Source organism: Metarhizium acridum (assembly GCF_019434415.1).
Source record: "Metarhizium acridum strain ARSEF 324 chromosome Unknown scaffold_72, whole genome shotgun sequence".
NCBI classification, from domain to species: Eukaryota; Fungi; Ascomycota; class Sordariomycetes; order Hypocreales; family Clavicipitaceae; genus Metarhizium; species Metarhizium acridum.
Genome location: NW_027094019.1, coordinates 1,095,032 through 1,115,613, shown reverse-complemented (window position 1 = coordinate 1,115,613; position 20,582 = coordinate 1,095,032). Strand labels below are relative to the sequence as shown.

General features: G+C 51.9%; 4 protein-coding genes across 4 annotated transcripts; 1 reads left to right on the top strand and 3 right to left on the bottom strand.

Annotated features, from left to right (window-relative positions):
* Positions 1-2,093: 2,093 nt before the first annotated feature.
* Positions 2,094-2,579, bottom strand: J3458_007111 (uncharacterized protein; the record flags this gene model as incomplete). Its single annotated transcript, XM_066119209.1, has 1 exon — positions 2,094-2,579. The coding sequence occupies one exon, from the start codon at positions 2,577-2,579 to the stop codon at positions 2,094-2,096; it is 486 nt and encodes a 161-aa protein (XP_065975846.1).
* Positions 2,580-3,897: 1,318 nt separating this feature from the next.
* On the bottom strand, positions 3,898-8,039 carry J3458_007110 (uncharacterized protein). Its single transcript, XM_007816811.2, has 3 exons — positions 6,275-8,039; positions 5,200-6,221; positions 3,898-5,145 (listed from the first exon to the last, which is right to left on the bottom strand). Exons 1-3 carry the CDS (start codon positions 7,712-7,714, stop codon positions 4,110-4,112), a joined length of 3,498 nt encoding a protein of 1,165 aa, XP_007815002.2. The 5' UTR covers positions 7,715-8,039; the 3' UTR covers positions 3,898-4,109.
* Positions 8,040-8,331: 292 nt separating this feature from the next.
* On the bottom strand, positions 8,332-14,263 carry J3458_007109 (uncharacterized protein). Its single transcript, XM_066119208.1, has 2 exons — positions 12,329-14,263; positions 8,332-12,244 (listed from the first exon to the last, which is right to left on the bottom strand). Exons 1-2 carry the CDS (start codon positions 12,359-12,361, stop codon positions 9,707-9,709), a joined length of 2,571 nt encoding a protein of 856 aa, XP_065975845.1. The 5' UTR covers positions 12,362-14,263; the 3' UTR covers positions 8,332-9,706.
* Positions 14,264-14,432: 169 nt separating this feature from the next.
* J3458_007108 (uncharacterized protein) lies at positions 14,433-14,841 on the top strand (the record flags this gene model as incomplete). The annotated part of the gene is made up of 1 exon (XM_066119207.1): positions 14,433-14,841. One exon carries the CDS (start codon positions 14,433-14,435, stop codon positions 14,781-14,783), a length of 351 nt encoding a protein of 116 aa, XP_065975844.1. The 3' UTR covers positions 14,784-14,841.
* Between the last annotated feature and the right edge of the window lie 5,741 nt (positions 14,842-20,582).

Genomic DNA, 20,582 nt, shown 5'->3' with positions numbered 1-20,582 from the left:
GTCGTTTGGATGGGCTCACTAGTAGCCAGGTCGCGTTGCTTCCGTCACGGGAAGGTCGTCGTCGTCCAGTGTCGCCGTTTGGCAGTTCGTCGTGGATGAGAAAATCGCTTTTCGGCGCAGTTGAATGGGGGAAGCAGCCAGCAGCCGTCGGGATGTTTTTTTTTTTTCGGTTGAGGAGGGGAGGGGGAGCAGCCAAGCAGCCTAGTACGTACTTGTGTGGTCGGTAGCAGCCAGAAACAGCACGCGCCAGGCAGGCGGCGGAAGGGATTGGAGGGTCAATTGGTGCTCAATGGCACTGGGCTCTGTGTGGGCTCTGTGTGTTACTGGCGACTTGGTGCATGTACCACTGATCGCTGGGCGCCGGCCTGGTCACTGGGGCGTCGATGTTGCGCGGTCGCTGGAGCGCCAGGCTTGGGTGCCTGGTCAGCTCGGCTGGTGGAGTCTGGAGCGTTGCCCGCCTCAAGGAACCCGTGGCCGTCGTTGGGCTCGTAGGCAAGGGAGAACTCTGCCGCTGGCCGGAAGTACACCCTCCGCGGTGGTGGAAATGGCCCGCTTTCTTTCGATTTTAATTCAAAGGTTGATGCCGGCGGACACAGTTGCCTTGTGTTCCTTGTCGTGAGGTGCCGCAGCCAGCAAACTCGAGTGAGGACAACTGGACATGTGGACGGTGGCCGAGCCTTGCGGGCAGGACTTCAGATGCTTTGGTGCTCGAGGGCGCCCCCGGTAATGCGTCCGGGGGCCTGCACATGTGGATGGGGCCTCGCTGCAGCTTCCTAGTGGCTACGAGCCCACCATGCAGACACCTGGACGAATGTTGTGTGCCCGTCAATACCAGCTCTGCCCTGTGCTGCACAGCTCTAGCGTCCCCAAGTCACAGTGTCGGCCATGCAGCGGTGCGGTGGCGCAGCCTGTACCTGTAACGTCGACCTGCCCAGGTACTGGGTACTTGGGTACTCTGAATACGCGCCGGCTGAAGTGTCTCTGCAATTGCTCGAGCGCCCGTTGTAGAGCTCACGGGTGCTTGCGAATGCTGTGAGCCGTCAGACTCCAGATCTCTAATACCAGACATGTCTTTGATCTGTTGGGGTTTTGGCGCTCAGCCCCACACACGGAGAACAGAGCTCGAGAGACTTAATTTATGGAGTATGCAGTACGAGGTCATCAAATGTTTGCCTTTGCTGCCTTCCTTGGCACCTCCAAGGCTTCCGAGCGAAGCGAAATGCTCGTCGAATGCCAAGTGCCAGGGCCAGCCAGGTCATGCTCCCAGCCATCGTTGCAAAAGCACACTCAGCCCCTCTGCCGTCTACAACACTCATCAAGCTCAAGGCAATGAACGAAGGTAAAGACCAAGGTGAGGCTGATGGCTGGGAGCCATGGCCTCCGTGCTGCGTACCTGGTATCAATCGATGCGTGGTGGAACAGCTGTTCTGACTCTTTGCCCCTCGAGTTCCCCTCTTTTCCATCCTAGGCCAGGTTGCTCCTTCCGCGCCACAGGTCCAAGTGCCCCAGAACCGTAGGCCCAGCGCCCAGTCCTGCTCCATGTCACCTCTCCATCGAAGATATCGTAAAGTCTGTTGTTAGCCACTCGACTGTCTGCTCCTCGATCCCATCCAGATCCGCCAAACGAATCACGAATCACGACCCAAGATGTGTCGATATGTCCATGTTACCCTGCGCCAGCTCTCGGCACTCAGGGACAGCGGCCGACGCGCAATCTTCTCATGTGCGTAGTCGATACTCCGGCTCAAGCCGCGCAACAAAAGATTCGGACGATCCGGAAGAGAAGCTCTGTCGTCTTGGAGCCGTGAACAGCCCTCTGTATTAGCCCTGACTCCACATCCAATAACCAAGGAGTCCTATGAAACCCCAACTTGTCGCCTACGTCTCTCCGTCTCTACCATTCCAAATGTTGGAGAGACAACTTGCCAGTTGCTCACAACCAGAGCAAAAGCAAACTCGGCACGGGGTACGACGCCAACTTTATTCGAGAGAACATCTAAATCCCACTTTTCGCTGACGCCAGCCCGTCTGTGCTCCTGTGCCTATCATCACTCTAACTAATTATGGCGCTTCGAAAACTCTGTTATGCCATACTACTCATCACGTCGTGGATGGCCCGAGACTAGGAGTATACAAGAAGGCGTTTGGGTGTGAGGCAATGGGTGGCTTTGTGGCTTGACAACGGAACGGACAGCTTTCGCCCTCTCAGCACCTTCACCCACGTTGATAAACCTCTGTGCAGCATTTAGCACAAACGAAATCACAATGTAAAACGCGCCATGTTGCAGGTGTTTTGCATGCTCATCCAACGTAGACGGCTCGAACAAGCGTCGGCGTCTCTCGTCACCTTGGATTGATCTCCCATCTCTGTTGCAACTTCTTGGTACATACCAGGCACTTGAGAGAACCAACACGGCAAAATGCAGAGGAACAAAAGTACCATCATTTAAGCCACTCATTAGCCTGCTTCTTGACACACACCACTTTGGTCCCTGACGCCTATTGTGACAGTTGTGGCCGCAGACGACCGACCACACCCGCACCAAAAACCACCCGGTTTTGCGCTGGATTCCACGCATACAACGTTTCTCATTTTCCAACACATCTACGGTTTACGGATTAGTCAAAACGTGAGTAGCCCGACTACGGATGAAAAGTTCCCCGCCTGCATATGATGTGCGGCTGTGCAGGAGTCAAAAAACCACCTACCCCTAACAGCTCCGGCATTCGTCTGGTCACTTTAGTACCTAGCTCTATTTGCTGTTGCAGGAGCCGATAACAGTAATCAGTGCAATGTGTAATTGGCTACACTAGCCGCGTACAATTTCCATCCATTTCTTCTTGTGCAGGTATTTTCACGGTGAACACATGCGTCCCATTGTACAGGATCCTACACCCACCTACCTATCTATCTCCGCCCGCGGCTCCTGTTTTTTGAGGACAGCGAAAAATTGACATGTGCTGGCAGAAAAGTCTGATACGCTGTCTTATAATAGTTGATGAGGCAGATGGCAGTTGCCAAAACCCCTTGGTACACTTGGGTGCCTCGGGTGGGGAGACACCGAATATCTAATTACAACACTGTACTAAACGAAGCAAAACAAATCTCACAAATTAGCACTTCACCACGTACAGCGTGAGACAAGAAAGGTTCTAAATTGCCGGCACATCAGGTACTCATGTGCGCTCCAGACATCGCAAAAGGGGCGTATGCACAGAAATAATAGGCGACATCATTGCAGAAGCTGCAATTCATCATAATGATGAATGACCTGCCCGCAAATATTCCTCCACGTTCCTCCGCATTCGGAGCGTGGTCCGACGTATACATGTAAATGCCCTCAAACCTGCCCGGCCTCGACAAAGTTGAAGCTCCTCGCAAGAGGAAGCTATAAGCTGGTTGATATTTGGCTACGCTAAAAGAAAAGAAGAGAAGAGAAGAAGAAAACAACAGGCGCAAGTTATGAACAGAGGCTCGTGTAGTTGAAGAGACCGCAGACTGCGTATTCTTACCGACAGACCGGTATTTATCGGTAACAGTCCTTCATATCCAATGGAGTGTTGGGACGAACTCTGCGCGGAAGAATGAGCCATCGTGGTGGTAATCTAGTAAAGTAGTGCATCCAGTATTACCAAGAACAAGACACTCTACGAATGCTACGCGCTTATAAGTACAAGTCTCTTAACGGTGGTATCTAGCACCTCCAATGCAAATCAACTACCTACCCTACGAGCCGATTCGCATCCATCACTGCCAATAGAGAAGAAACAAGAGACGTTAAAAGCAAAGAGTGCTGCCAAGGAGTCCATGTCGTTTACCAGCGAGTTTGACCGACGAACAAGACATAATCTGGGGTGGACTTTGAATCGCAAATGCATGCATGACACATACAAATGCCGCGCTATTCATTCAAACACACACACCATTCATTCGCATGCCTAGCTTCCTATCTATACATAACATCTTTACATGCGGGATCGAACCACAAGTCGCCCGTAAAAAAAAAAGAAAAAGGTGTCATGCCCCTCCCAAACGCCAGAACCAAAAGCCAAAAGCCCCAGCCCAGTCCACCTCGTTAACATACAACGAAATCCGGGTAAAAATACACCTATCTTCTCCGCCCAGAAGCTCTTCTCTTCCTAGTTCTCCCCTTGACCTTGCCGCCATCTCCCGCCTCGTCATTGACCAACCCCGCCGCAACCGACTCATCAACTTCCGCTCGGAGCCCCTTAAGCTCCTCGTCATCAAGATCAGTCAGTTCCTCGCTCAGCATACGCACCGCATCTCTCCCCGCAGCCCAGTGCTCGCCGAGGATGGATGTTCCCCGAGGCTGCATCGCCTTGAAGTACCACAGGACGCCGCCCTCCGTCAGCGGATCTGATGGCTCTTTGCCAAAACTGCCGTTTGAGTGGGGGGGTGTTGGTGGTCCTGGGACGCCTGTTGTCGACGTAGCTGGGGGGGCTAGGTTGACGTAGGCTTCTGATTCCGGTGGCGTTTCTGACGTTTGGAGGCTGTTGTTGCTCTTGGTGCGTCTGCTCTTGCGCGAGGAAACGGCGGGCTCTTCCGATTTGACAGTGATGCCCAGGCCGGAGGTATTGACCTCTATATTTCCACCATTCTGGCCTTCGGCGTCTTCCGCGGTGTCCATTGGGTCGCCCTCGGCATCAACGTCTTCGTCATTGAAGCCGCTCTTGACTGTGATCTCTGACGAGTCCGGGGCGTCTACCATGATGGTGTCTTCTTCTTGCTTCGTCGTAGCAGATGTGATGGCGACCCGTGAAGTGTCCACGCTGGCGTCTATCAAGTTCTCCAGCTCCTTCTGCATTGTGTCGTATGATTTGTTTGAGATTTCAGATTCCACTCGAAGAGCGGTTTCTAGTAGAGGCTGAACAGCCTTGAGGATGCGCTTGCCCAGTTTCCGCCGCTCTCGTATATCTGAGAAGTTTGTCTTTGCTGGAGAGGCATCCGTGGCCTCGAACCGCCGCTCGCTACTATTGCTTGATGATGACGAGGGAGCATTGAGTATACCCGTGCTGATAACGTCGCCAAGATCTTGCGCAAATGTAAGAGTTGTTACATAGAATCTCTGGCCAACACGAGACTGCAGCTTCTCCAGCCCACTCGTGAACAGGTCTTTATCCAACCTTCAGATCAAAAATTAGTAACAGCAGCTTCTAGCGCCGAGGTGACAAACTTACGATATGGCCTTCTCAATCGCCAGAGGTAAGTGTTTAGCCACAGGAAAGTAGCACTCATTCACAAACTCATCCTCAATTTCAGCTGCATCCACCTTCATCTGTTCTCGTTGCACAATCTTCTCTGAAAGATCCTTCAATTGTTCAAGATCTTTGAGGATGCTTCCTGCAAATTCGATTCGCCGTGCAAGTCGTGCTTTGCCATTTGGACCCATCGTGGAGAAGTCTCGCCTAGTAAGCTCCATGGACGAAAAGGTCTCCATCTGTAGCTGAAGGCGTTTGAGCAATCCCGCGCCCCGACGAGCTTCTCGCTTCAGTGTCCAGTAACGGCAAGCCTCACTCAAGAAGTCCTTGCGCTTACGAAAAGGAAATCGTTGAATGGAGGCCTCGACAATGTCAAACACAGCTTGCGGGATAATGGGGGCACCAGAAGGTAGCTTCCACATATTCTTGGGCGGTTGCTCATTCTTTTTCTTTTCCGAAGCGGCCTTTTCCTTGTCACCCTGCGCGCTCTCGGGTGTTTCCGCCAGTAGGTTGCGTTGCTGTGCTGCGATAACATTGGCAATAGCCAAGTTATCAGCCCAAATACGGCCCTTCATGTTTCTCTTGTAGAACTTCTTTGCCGAACGCGTCGCTTGGTGGACGTTGTTTTCCTTGCTGAATTCCAACGGACAGTGCTTATCGCAGAAAGCTTTGAGGACCATGCTTCCATCCAAGACTGCAAGAGCGCCGTGGCTAGTTTTCATTTTGAGATACAGGCGTGCTCGTCTCGCGCATGTTACATGGAATGCTTGATAGCAATTCTTGTTGGAGCATTGAATGCACGCACCCATCTTCTGTCGACAGATGTAGCAAGATAGCTTCCACCTAGTTTTGGGCACCTTTTCGACGTCCATTACCGGCTCCATGAATGTGTGATTCCCGAGCGAAACCTCTGGAACCCACATGGCGCAGAGCAAATGCGCCCATTTTGAAGAGTTGGTCTGCTTGAAAGCACCATCTGTGTTGGGGCAAAAGATGCACGTCTATGGTTGTTAGCCGAAACTTATCAAACACATGTACAGCTGTTGAAACTTACGGGAATGCCTCGGCCGCAAAGCTGACATTTGCGGCAGAGCCATTGGCCTTCGGGAATAAAAGGTACGCCGTAGCATTCTTGATGAACGGCAAGATTGCAACCATCGCAAAAGACAATGGCATTTGTGTTTTCACAATCTCCGTCATCACATATGGCACACTTACTATCCGGTTCCTCCCCAGATTGAGTCTCGCCATTCACCGCGGCAGCAGAGCTCGACCTAGGGCGATGCGTCTGCGGTGGCTTGGGATTTGGCTTCGGTATTCTCTTTTCCAAGGCGTGCCACTCCTTCTCAATTTTCGTTATCGTAATTTCAAAGACTTCTCTCGTGATTGTTTCCAGCTCATTCTGCTTTCGCAAGGTATTCAAGTGTTCCAACCACATATCATCTTGTTCATCCATGTCGTATTCCACTTTACCCAATTTCGTGTGATGAGGGTGATCCTCGCTGCTATTCACAGGTGTGAGCTCGAGGTCCTCCTCCGCATTTGTATCAATGGCCTTGATTAATGTTGAGTCAGGACGAATGAACTGGTCACTCTCCTGATAGCCGACATTGCTCATTGCCTTGTCTACGTATCTTGCCTGACCAAAGGTCTTGCTCTCAAATAATTCAATCCGATTTGTCCGGCGATATGATGGCAGTTTCAGATCTAGCCTTTCCTTTGGTGTTTGGTTATGTATAGGTAATATTTTGGGCGTGCGGGGTGTCGGTGCAAGATCCGAAGTCCGGGCATTGTAAAAGCTGACGACTTCGCGCGTCGGCCGACGTGACCGTCTTGACGGAGTCCCAGCTTGAGTGTCTGATGCATTTGCGTCCGGCTTCCCTTGAGGATTCGGCGTAGTACCTGTGGACGCTGCGTTGATCTGTCTTGAGGGAGTCATGGACCCATTTGCCAGCGGCGTTCCTGGCGTTTGCAAAGCGGGTGTACCGGGAGTATCTCGCGCAACACCATCGACCTCGTCTGCTGAGAAGACCATGAAGGTCTTTTCAATATCCAGGTTCGGATGAAACTCCTCCCAGCTTCGCTCCTCTCGCGGTTTGTAGTCTTCGGCCTGCTTGACCGATGCTGCCACGGCAGCGGCCGACCCCCATCGCATTTCCTCGAGCTCTTCGCTTGCAGAGGCGCGAGACCTAGTACTCCTCTCTCGTCGGGGCATCACAGAAGGTGACTTGCCATTGATGGCGCTTCGCACAGCGGTTGTCCTCGACCTAGGAGCAGAAGTCGTCACTTGTATCTCCAAGTCATCCGTTTCTACAAATCTACCACCTCCACCAGGCCCTCCGGGCACATAACGACGTTTCTTAGGCGGCGGTTCTGTCGCAGACGTAACAGTCAAGGCCTGTCTCGCTGCGCGCGCTGCGTTTGTCGATCCGAGCGGACGGCCTCGGGGACGTCCCGAAGGTGTCCTTCTCGGTGATGGCGAGGACGGAGCCATGTATGGGGACGCGCTCCAAGGCTCCTGAGCACGAGTCAATGTATTCTCTCGATAATCGTGAGTCAATTTTGGCCTTCGTACGTAGGTTTCCGTGCTGCAAAGTCAATCCAGGGGGTTGTGTTGCGCGCGACCTTGTCAAGGGGCAGGGGCGGGGTAGGCGTTCATTTCAAAGCCCCCGTGCAGACACGGCAGGGCACAAGGTCGCATACGTCAGGGCAAGTAGCCGAAAGAGAGACCTCGTCGCAGCACAGAGAATGAAAACCACAGAGGCATTAGCAGTCCGTCGTGACGTCGGGGGTTCTCAATCTCCGCAGGAGCGAAAAACAGACAACGCGTGAAGTCGCAAACGCACGGACCATTTTGCCCCCCGACCTGCTCAGGACCTCAAGCGCCCTTTCTGATGGCCCCATGGCTTCTTCCGGTTAGTACGGAGTAGTGCCTTCGTCAACTCCACCTTCACACGTGTTAGTCAACAGCGCCGAGCTGCGCTTGGCTGTTTTCGGTCAAGACCCGCCGGCGCAGCTGCATCCTGCATCTGGGGAAGAAGCGAGGAATTGTGGTTCTTGGAAAATCGGCATGGCATTGAAGTGCTATTTTGAGAGCCATGGTTCGGCGTGGTTTGCTAAGGATATTGTTCCTAGGCTGAAGATTGTTATGGTTCACTCTGACGCCAAGAAGCGCCTCACCTTGCCCGACCTTCAGCGTACATGTGCCACCCGTTCATTGTTGCTCGCATATGGAGTACGGAGTAGATTACATCCAACACATTGCAAATAAGCATGATGCCCATTGACACCTTACACAGTCTCTCAAACACCGGTGGCAGGATCGCACAAATCAACTTGCGTCATTCTCAGTGGTCCTATCAATAAGTCTCATTCACCCGTCTTCCATCCCATCTTCAGCCCCCTGGTCAGATGCAGCTGCCTTTGAGAAGTCGATAAGCTTCCCGTGCCCTTGTTGATCGGTTCATGCTGTACGGAGTAGCGTAGCGTCGCCATGGCATTTCCCGACCACAGTCGCTTAGTTTTGACCTGACCTGGTGTGGGCACTTAAGTATGTAAAAAGGCGGTCGCAAAGGCGGTCATGGTTCGAGCCCCATTCGAGCTCGGTCTCTTCCGCACCGCTAGTAAATAGGCCTTCTTGTGGCTTGGAGCCTTGCAGGAAGGTCACTGGATCCCGAATGGCTGGCCAGGGTCTCGATTTTAACACTTGACTCCAGCTTTCAAGTGCGGGACAACCATGCGAGCATGCTTCACACACGGTACCAGTAACTACGCGCCCGAATGAGTAAGAGACACCATGGATACCGGCCCATGATTTCCTCTATTAGTCGACCACGATAGTCTGTCGCCTATCTGGAAATCAAAATAGTAGTCGGGTGGCGGACACCTTGAGGCGGGAAAAACAGAGACATTAACAACAGCAACCATGTATCCCTATGGTGCCATGTCCAAAACCAAAAATACAGGCGTTCCACTCTAAAGCCATGGCATACGGGACCATGTAGAAAATCAAAACATTAAACGATGCAGCCACCCCCCATGCAGTCCATTTTTTTGTCCTTGCATACAAAGAAAGGCATCAACTCATGCAGCCTTCACAAGGCGATGCAATTTCATACAGCCTTGACTAACGGCGGCAAACAAGACTGGGTGAAAGAAAAGCGGAGAGAGATCAAACAGCCATCTTGGGAAACAAATCAAAACGCCACTATCGCTATGCTCCCTACAACCACTCCGTAAATCGTAAAATCAATCTTAAGGACCAAACAACGCAAAAAGGGCAACCCCAGGTGATATATGACAGCGTGTAGAGCAGCTGGTGTATTAGCACCTTGCGCACTAATCAATAAGACCAGAGTTGACCCAACTCCGGCCGCAATACAAAATTTGTGAAGAGGGTATATGTTCGTGGGTATCAATCGAGGGGGGTATCAAAATAGCAGCCACATCAGAGTGGCGTAATCTTTGGGATGAATACTTTTACAGCTCAGCCCATCGTGCGGCCGCTGTGGATTGGTTGAGCTTGAGACACGTGGTGAGACACATGTCCCGTCCGTAAAGTTGCAACAGATGGAACGCCAGACGACAGGAATGGATTGTTGGTGCCATCCCAGCTCTCTTCGCTCAAGACACTGAGATAGCCGCTACCAACCCTATCGCGAAGGGCTTCAATTCTTCGGCGATACATCTCACCACCCGCATCCCAGTCTTCAGATGCTCTTGGCTCATTTGTAGTACTATTCGAGTCATACGAAGATGGTGTGGGGGGAAGTGGCTTGTTGGTGCTGCCCGAAGCACCAGTAGCCCGAGCCACAGAAGAAGCAGAAGGAAGTAACGTCTTCCCGCTGTCCGTCAATATGACGGGCGGAAGCAAGGATTTATCAGGCTGCCTGGTAATGCGGTAGTTCCCGGCCTCAATCTCGGTTACTGCCACGGAATCCTCCGTCAATGATTCCGTCGGCGTAGTCGTTGACCCGCTATCACCAGTTGCAAGATCAACTATGCGTCTCTTTGATACTTTCCGACGCCGGGAAGAGTTGATGTTGACTTCACTAGTGACTGCTTTGGCCACCGGGCGCTCTTGGCGCAGAACAGAAGCCTCCTTGGGCAAGTTGTAGACAATGGTAGGTTTGCTAACATCGACAACAGCAGGTGAGTCTGAGGCCATAGGCTTGACTACCGGTACCGAGTCGGGAATAGGGGCACGCTCTATCAATAGACGCTTTTCAGAGTAGCTCGGTCCGTAACCGTCGATGATAATATCCTCTGTACAGCCTGGAGCAGATCGGAAGATGTTGAATATAGTTACTCGGTAATCCTTGTGAGTTCTGGTGAAGGGGTTACCATCGAGCCAAATTTCTCGAATGTCAGGTATGCCAGTCAGTCTTGCAAGCTCTAGTGGATCAGAAAGACGATTGTCTCGGAGGTCAAGCCGTTCCAGTGGGTATAACTTCTCAACTCCTGCTAAAGACTGTAGTCGATTCGCCCTAAGGTTAAGGGCCGTGATAGCAGGGAGTGGATTGCGAGTAAGGGATTGGAGTGAGTCGATCATGCAGTGGGAAAGGTTCAGCGCACGTAAAGCGGTGAGAGAGGCCAAGCTGTCAGGAATTTGGCTGAAAAGATTAGACGACAAGTCGAGAGAGTAAAGGGTGTTTGAAAGAGGAGCCAAGCTAGAAGGGGGGATCGATGTCATGGCATTGTCAGCGAGGCTAAGGTGTCGAAGAAAGCGCCATTTAGACGCTGGCAAGATCCCCATAGCCAAGAGGTTGCTCGAACTGCCCCTTGCATGATGATGCCAAGATTCGGAGAGGCTCAAATGAGAACTGCCTGATCCGGAGCGTTTGATACGCTGTTGAGACGATCTTACTTGAGTAGAGTGGTTTCTTGAACTTGCAGGGCGAGAAGGAGAAATGCTTCGAGGCCGAGGAACTTTACAAGGGGAGCGAGGGACGTCATCAGTATCATCACGGGAGATCGAGGGCCTAGCGGTATCCGAGCTCTCACTGTCCTCCAAAACCGGCTCGCTCGGTGTCATTGATCCACGGCGAAGCTCAGCGAGGAGGGTTCTGTGCTCAGGTGATCCTGGAGCAGATGCGGCTCTAACAAGCTCCGGAGGCATGGTGGGGCTTCGTCGAGGGCTATTGGTGCCGACAGCCCAAGTCGTGGTTGGCGATGATTGTGACTTGGAAGTGCGACGACGCCTCTTGTCCATATCATCCAATACAATGTCTATCAAAATGTCTGCTGGGTCCTCAATGCCGGCGTGCCTCAGGCTAAGAGACCGTAGTTGGTCTGCAAGACGGTCCCAACCAAAGAATTGACGAAAGTCAATGCTGTTGATTTCAAGAGCTTGCAAGTTCTTGAAGACGTAAATCGGCACGGCGGAGTCGAAAGGGAACTCCTCGTATCCGCTGATCAAACGCGCTCGCCAGTCCGGAGCTAGTCGCAAGCAAGGAATCTTGGTGAAGGCAGAGTACAGGTACTTCAGATCAGCCTGAAGGGCCGCTTTTTGGCGCTCGGTTCTGGCGGCAGATATACTGGCGCCAATACCCAGGCTATTCCACAACGCGGACATGCCAGACATGACGCTTCGCATGCTAGAGACAGAGTGTATTGAGCCTACGTCGGAACTGTGGCTACGGGCTCTCTGCGAGTTGCCGAGAAATGAAACATAGTTGGTGGATGATGAACTATCGTGTAGGTTTTCCAACCGTACTTTCATAGGTCCAACATTAATCCCAAGTTCCTCGAAGCGGGAAAGAAGGAAGAATAGGTGGTGGGGGGTAAGAGCCAGCTTCGCGGACTTGACATTATGTGAGGTGAAGTTCAGAGCTCCCAATGAAAACGCCGCTGCTAAAGAGCTTGTTGTGGAGGAGGATGTAGAGGGTCGGTCTGGCAAGGTCGGGGATGGAGGGATCGTTGCCGCGCTGGTGCTCTGGGACGATCGATGGCGAACCTCGCGACGCTGGAACTGCAAGGCATTGGCCAGGGCCTTTTCGTGGGCGCGCACAAAGGCAGCCAGTTGCTGGTATAACGGTTAGTGTTTAGTTCTAGGAATCCGCAACGACCGAGCAGTCAGCCACGCAGGCTGGGATAGTAGTAGACTTGCCTTTATGAAATGGTCTCCGTCTTCAGAATCCATGTCTATGGTCTATCTATGCATCGGACGATGGTGCAGCAAAACTTCTGTATTGACAACAGAAAAGAGTGGCAGAGGGTCTTTACAGAAGGAGTGCAAGCAAAAAACCGTCACCGAGGTTATTTCTTTAGCAACTCCACGAACCGTTCAAAGCTACCTGAATAGATTTTCTGATCGGAGCCAACCTGGATGCCAAAGGCAGGTTAGCGATGAGGAACAAACAACCAGCCGTCACAATCCAGCCAAGCAGAAGGATGATTCAGGAATATTCTTGAGCACATTCTCTGCGTGGATATGGAGGGGAAAAGCAAAGGACCTTGTCAAGGTCTCAGAATGCTGGAAAAGACCTGTGAAAGCATAGCAATTTCCCCTATCTCAGACACTGGAACAATGACAGCGACAATATTGCTGATACATTCACAAGACACGAGAAATTCCCAAAGCACTTGACCAGTGTAATAATTATGGTTGGGACGGTATTGTCTCGAACAAATAGAGAGACGCACAGAATGGGTGTTGCACGAGTTCGGGAGCGGGAAAAAAATGTTGACGTAAAAGCGAGGCAGCGAGAACTCAGAGTCGCCCGCCACGACGACAAAATCAAAAGAACAAGCCAATGTTGAGAAGTAGTGAAGGATTAGGGATTCGGATGCACTTTGAACCAGGAAGAAAATTTGCAATCAGGTCGAGAAGCGAAGAAGTCGTGACAAGCCGGCAGGCGGAGAGCGCAAGGCTAAGGCTGGACAAGGACGAGGCGACGATAACAACAACAACAACAAAGACTTGGCAAGTTGACTCACCTTGCAATAATCAAGCCGCTGTGGATGTCTTGAAAAATGCCTCCTCAAAAAAAACAAAAGGAGGACGCCGGTTCTCAAAAGAAGAAGAGAAAGGACTCGAAGCTATCACCAGCCTCGAAAATACGCACAGGATGATCAGCAACGTCGATGCAAGCCCGTTTTTCCTCCCAAGGTTGCACAGAGAAGAGAAGGAGGAGAGTCGAAACAAGCGCAGGACGACAAGAAGAGAAGAAAGGGTCCAACGTCTTGATGAAGGAGGGGCCCCCTGCTAAAAGTGGCTGTTGATGAGCGCACATGCAGGTGGGCGCGGTTGTGCGTGTGCCAGTGTGCCAGTCAAGTGTGCCAGGGCGCTTGGCGAGTGCTGAGTAACATCAACTGATGGGCAGGGGGGCGTGCCAGTGGGAAAATATGCAACAGATGCCGGCTTCAACTTGACTTGAGCCCTGCCAGCCGAGATGTGACAGTCAGGCTTCCCATTATGTATGTACTCCGTACGTACAGCATGAGCATGTTATTATACCATGTTGCGGCCATGGGACCAGACCACGCCAGTCCAGTCCAGTCCAGTCACATTACGGAGTAGTCAAGACAGATAGTAGTACAACTCGACCGTAGTTATCTGCCGCAATCAAGGCTTTAATGTGACACACACCAACCAGACTCTCCGACTACCACGGCAGTCCCCGGAAGCATCACCATCTCATCAAACGCCAACATCCGCATCACCATCACAAGTTGAGCCCGTCGGTCGTCTGTATCAGCACCGACCACCGTCCGCCTGCGCCGCGACTCACGCAATCAAATCACACAACACCGTTCAAACCATGAGACTGGGGCTGGCGCCACTAGTGGCCGATGTGGGTTTCCTGGTGCCAAACGCAATTCCATGGCCGCCAGTGATGCATCTCGACTGGCATCAACCCTGGTCACCAGGCGATCAAGTGGCGTCCTGCTGATTGGGGCGTCGTTGGACCCTCGCTGCTAATCCCGGCGATACCATACATGGGCGCTGTGTCTTACTCGTTCTATCCTGGCAAGGCTCAGCAGTAGGTCACCATTCGGCCCATGGCCAAGGATGGTGGTTCATGGCAACGAGGAAAAAAAGTGTGTGCTCGAGATACACCTAGAGATGCGCCGGAGATGCTTGAGAGGGAACTTTAAGAAAAATATCGCCAAGACCAAGGGCGCCCGACACAGGAAGCAGCTAGCGGATACCACCAGACAGATAATCACCCAGCGACTCCGTAGACTTCGAGGCCACCCGAACATCCCAGATGCCTCAGTGCCGTCCACCACCACACACCAGCATCCACTTATCCATGTCCCATGCCCATCAGATTGTTTTCAATTGTGGCGACCGAGACCCTCATGGCCCAAGCTTACCCATGTTTCTTCCCTGCGTGATCCAGCCAGTCATCCAGCCCGTCATCCACGCTTCTGTCTCTCATGACGACCAAAACACATTGGTCTCAAACCACCCATTCATCTACGACGATATGTCTCTCATGTGGGCTTTCGCTGTTGTATCTGAATCATCGAGCTCCAGCCCCGCCTTATTCGGATTGAAATTCAATGGCATCTCTAACACCACAATGGATGCTGTATCTCGCGCCACGAGTAAATAGTGCGCACTCGCAAGCAGACGTTGAAAGGATGGGAAATAATAGTTTTTTTTTTTTTTTTAAAAAAAAAAAAAAAAAAAAAAAAAAAAAAAAAGGACAAAAGCTCACTCAGTCCAGCGCATGGGGCCAATGGTCAGCGTCTGCATTAGCTCCTACACCTGCTAGAATAGTAAGAGTCAGTCATTCATTGAATGGAGTAAAGAGATAGACAAATGTGTCGGCATGGCAGACACAATTAATAAACCATCAACGGCACTCACTTCTCCGTTTGCGCCTGCCATCACGGACTGAGAGGTACGCCGTACGCTTCACCCCGTAGATTGTTATTTGTCGTGCTCGATTGCTCCTTCCTAAGTCTTGTCCAACTGCCCACCGCCAGGGCATTTATAACATATGCTCTGCTTGCGCGGCTTCAGACCCGTCAACTACGGAGTACAATTCTTCTCCTTGCACCTTCAAGACAGAGCGCCGCCCCCTATACATAGTTACCATCCGGACTCTCTCCCACCCGCGTCTCGTGCAATGGAGCGCCAGGTGGTGTGGACACCATTACGACTGGCCTCGACTGGGTAACTTATTACTCCAGAAACTGAACTTTGTCAATCCGGGGTGGGCGTCGCAAAGAAGGGGGAGGAGAGGCTGTACTTCGAAACACAGCCATGGCGCCTCCGTTTCGGCCGCAAATGGCATCGACAGGACGAAATTTACCTGATACTAGTCGCAACTCTACACTGACCACCTGGGCATGGCACGTCGACAAAGCACATGAACGACAGATGCAAACCGATGGTTCCGAGTCTTCTGCTAATTCCTATTCCAGAAACGCGCCACAAACATGTTCAATTCAGTCGATGCTGGTGGTTACGGACGCCTCCCCGAGTTCTCGGCGAGCCATACTGAACTCCTCCTACAAACAGGCGTTGTTGGTTCCCTGCACTCGACAGGGTCGTTATCCTCGAAGCCCCAGCGACACGTCATTGGCTATGTGGGCAAACGACGTTTGCTTCTGTGGAGATGACGGCATGGGTGGGTAGAGCAAGTCTACCATCGAATATGAAATGCAATGCAGTGCAATGCGGTGCAGCATACCTGGCGCCTACAATAAGGATCAAAAGTGATTAATTATGCTTTTTTCGAGTTCGACACACGGTTTAAGCCCCCCAGAATTAGGATATTGTACACCTAGTCTGCGAAGGTAGCCCGCGAAAGCTTATTGAAGACAAGTCGAACCGAGTTTGGTTGGCGCTTTTGCAACTGCAGGTTTTATCCAGGCCCCTCGACGATCTATACTCTCTGTGCCTCTGATATCCAATGGCATGGCATTTCAAGGCCCTATTTGCTTCCCAGTGAGGTCAAAGTGGTCTGGAAGAGCGTTAACTCCCTATCTGAAGGTTTGTGTTTCATTCCTTTCCCCGCATCGATCGAGATAACCACGTTTTAGTGAAAAAAAAAAGTCAATACCCGTGCTAGAGTAGTTTCATACCAGAGAGTGCACTGGTATGCGGCGAACTTGGCAACGATATGACGTTGTTTACATACTGCCTTGCACTCCGTACCCCTACCATGGACCACTCGGCACCGCCTGTAGAATTAGGTGCTCAATGACCTCCTATCGCGAAATCCATTTCACCGTGCTGTGTTACAATACCTCTTGGCTCGTGGCATGGCATACTCTACAGTCATCGACTTTGCTTCTTCTGGCGGCGAAACACGGTACGTCTGGTGGTTTCGAAACATTGTCTCGCAGAAAAGTTACCATTTTTTGGCTGCTTGGACACGGCATGGCCGTAGAGAAGAGTGACCACCCAGCCTCGACAAAGACGATTAGGTGGCTGGACTGTTGTAAGAATAGAGCAAAGTAACGTCGTTAGTACTAAATCCGTGCGTACCAGTTCTTCGGGTCGGGCAGTCGCTCTCTAGCCAGATTGATTGACAGAGCACGATGTCACAGATTACCACCCCCTGCCTGTGAGAATTCGAGATGGCAAAACGAGCCTGGGACTGGTTGGCTAGGAAATTGTTGTCTGTACCGCCAAGGGTTCAACCTTAGCTGATACCGCTAAAATTGTACCACCAGACCCTCGCTCATCTTAGCGCCCCAGGTTAGGTCCATCTTGATCAGGGATGTCGACATTCGAAAATGCAAATGACGTGTGACCCAAAAAAAAACATACACTCACACACACACACACATCACCACGAGCCTACATCAGAACCTTGGTACATTCACACGTTGTTCGGATTCCTTGTTGGAATCGTGGACAGGCCGTAGAGGCCTCAGTTACCATTGATTCCCGGTTCGGTGTTTGGTCTTGGTTTAGAACCAACTACGCGACTAGGGCTAACCTTGGAATTCACAGCTGAAGCGAAACGTTGCTAACGTTGCTGGCGTTGCGGCACTTACACGGCATACCGAGGACCCCGTACGGAGCACAACAGAGAGGATCTCACCACCATAACCAGCAGTCTACGGCATATCCAACTTGCCAACCACTCACCACCGACCATGCGCCATTGTTTGTGTCATCTTGCATCCAGTAGCTTCGCAGTACCCACAGCAAGCTGTACTCGTCCTGCTAACATCTGAGCCGCCGAGGCTCCCCCCGGTTGGTACATGCTCATTCTCAGACCATTCACAGCTGCTGCATTGGCCTACTCTGTGTCATACTGGGCAATAGTAGTTTGTGTTAAATAGCTGACACCGGCCAGTTGGCATTGGGCCAATATAAAAGACCAGTGGAGGACCCCAGCCAAATGTTCACGCCCCCGTTGATCGCAGTACTCCATATAGAGCCAGATTGTTGGATTCGGTTCTCTTTGGTTGCCAAGCCCTGGTCATGGAGTTGTGACATATGCCATGGCCCTCTTAATGCTTATACTAGTCAATGCCGTGATTCACCGGTTCACCACCCGGCCCTTAATACTTACTCGCGCCTGTTTGGCATGCCGAATAACAACATCATTGCCATATATTATGCAAAGAGCACCCAGGCCATCGATAGATGACACGAGGGAGCTGTCACTTCATGCAGGGCCGGCAGTGAAGCCTGCCTTGCCCTGTCGCAAATACATCCAGGGATCGCGTCGGAGTATTGTACACATGTCAGTTGAGACGAAAGGCCGCACACCTTGATCGCCAGCTAAGGTGTTGGATGGCCTTTTCAAGATGGCTCTGATCGAATGACAATCCTGTTTCCACTGCTGCTCGTTTGATTCTGGCCAGTCAGATCGTACATACATGGCATGCATGTACGGACCACCCCCGCCATGGTCAAACCTCCACCGCCATTCTCGCCATGCATGGGATTGGCCTCTAAACGGCAGCGCGCCTTATCTTTTTTTTTACAAGTCATTATTTCGGGCCATGCTCATAGTATTCGTCTTGCTTCGTTTGCATTCGTCCTGTCGAACATGAACGCTCGTTGTTGCCAGATATTGTTGCAGACTTGCCAAGTATGACTGATCTCCGTTTCACAAATGACGACCATCATGTACTCCGTCCGTACCACCCAGGCGCATCTCGGACAAGGGGGCATTGCTTGCTCTCGAAGCTGATGCCTATGCCATAGTATCCCACTGGCTATCCGGGGGATTTCAGTCAACTTGTCATTGCAGTTCTGCACACTAGCTGTGATGAAGGCAGGAGATATGGGATTGGTGAAGCGAAAAAGGTGGAAAGAAAAAATGAATAATGTTGTGCTGCCGAGCCATACCAACATTTCAGGCCGTCATTCCCGACAAATAGCATCAGCCTTATTGCCCAACAACATCCTATTAGTCCGTTCGGTTCACCAGTACGGACCCCCTCGTGTCTGGACCACCACTGCAATGACGAGGACGCCCTGATAACACACAAGAGGACTGACTTTCTTCCACGGAAACCAGTCGACACCAAGCGATATGATTTCCTGGAGAATGTACGTCATGGAAGGATGCTGTAGTTGTACAATTATCAATAGCTGGTCCGCAGAGGACTGAGCACGTAATGACCGCGACACAACAGACCTTCTTTACCTGGAGGACATGATTCGTACCAGCTTCAGATGTCACGAATGAAGTCGACTGTCGGTGCTTGACCCCGCCACCACGATTGACTGGCGTTCCATCTGAGGGTCTCAAGTGCTCCTTGTGCGATGATGATATCCGCCGCCAAGAAGTCCATCCTACCCAGCGGCTTGACATTTGATACACAGCTACACGGCTACACGGCTACACGGCTGCACGGCTGCACGGCTACACAGCGAACGCGCCTTCTGCCCACTAAGGAACATCCAAGGGTCTCGTCGGCGGAATCGAGGTTTTCAGTTGGTAGTCACGGAACATCAAACATCAAACTCGAGGGCAGCATTGCTTGGCAAAGCCTGGTGGTATCTGCGTCTTCGGCACCAACTTCTCCACGTTGGACATCTGGCTACGTCGGTTGGCCTTGGCAAAGAGCACAATATCTTCAGCTCATGCCGCCCAAACCTCCGTCATATGTTCACGACCGGAGGCGGAGGGGACCAAGGTGGGCCATCCACTGCCACCAGTTCGCCCTCGGCATATGTACGGAGTTGACTCGTCTTGGTCGTTGACAAGTCATGTACGGGCTATAATTGTAATGTGTGCACATACGGAGTACTATGTATACTGCCTTGGTGCGGACTTGAATGTAGTTTATGGAATAGCGTCAACCGCGGCCGCGCCACTGGCGGTTGTTCCAGAAATACACCATATCTGGCCGACCAAGTTGCCAAACACGGATATTATCCGCACACCACATGACGCTGGGCCGTACACACATTCCTTGTCGCGAGAATGGGAGAATGGGGATCCCACACCCACGGTCTGAAGCCCTTCGCTTATTTGACTTTCCCAGCGTCTTGGGTTGCGCGAGCCCGGATCCGAGTGGCGCCACTCACCGCCTGGAGCAAGCCGTTGGAGGCTGAGGGGGGGGCCTCCCTAGTCCCGTCTTTTGTCGTTCATCTTGGCAAGTTCCACCTGTTGCGTCTGCACGTCTGTTTCGTTGCGCGTCTTGGCCCCTTGGGATGCACGTACTCGCTCGCCTGCACATAACTGCCTAGGCAAGTACCTATAGGCCATGTGCGTGTTACCGGCACACGGGGCATAGGGATAGAGCAGTTGACACACAGACGGTGCTGCAGATGGCGCCATGACCGCATTCCCCTGCCACTCCGTCCAACGACGGCGCTATCGGGTAGCACAAGGGTTTGCTGCACGATGATGAAGTTGGCAGTTGTCAATCTCCAGACCAGATGGGCCCTTAATTCGGCGGCAGGTGTCGAGGAACTGTCATGGCCTCGCACCTTGACGGTGATTTTTATTTTCTCCTCCTTGGCCATTGAACAATGACTTCATTTGTTTTATATCATTCTTACCGCCACCACGGCACTCTGTGTTGTGCCTTCATCGGCTAGCATTGACGTCCAGCGAAGCCTACTGCCCCGAGGCCAAAGTTTAAACACGTTAGGACTTCCCTGTTTAACCGGCAACTCCGCCGTCGGTGGTGAGTTTGGGTACTGCACATATATCCAATAAGCGGGTTTAGTTGCTGTCGCCTTTGTGCAGGATTTTGGCCACTCTGGGACCTATCGCATTGTATACATGGCCTCCCCTGGGCTTTACTGGCTTGCGAAACGGTTCGGCGATCGTTGCCGTCGTCGGAAGTAAAAAGAGATGGTTGCTAGTCACACAGCACTTAACAAGTCGCTTTTATATCTTGGCCGGGTGCCGGGATCATCGTTCATGGCTTGTGGGGAGTTTTGCACCCATTTTCCGTCTCAGCGGTCAAGTGGTGGTTCG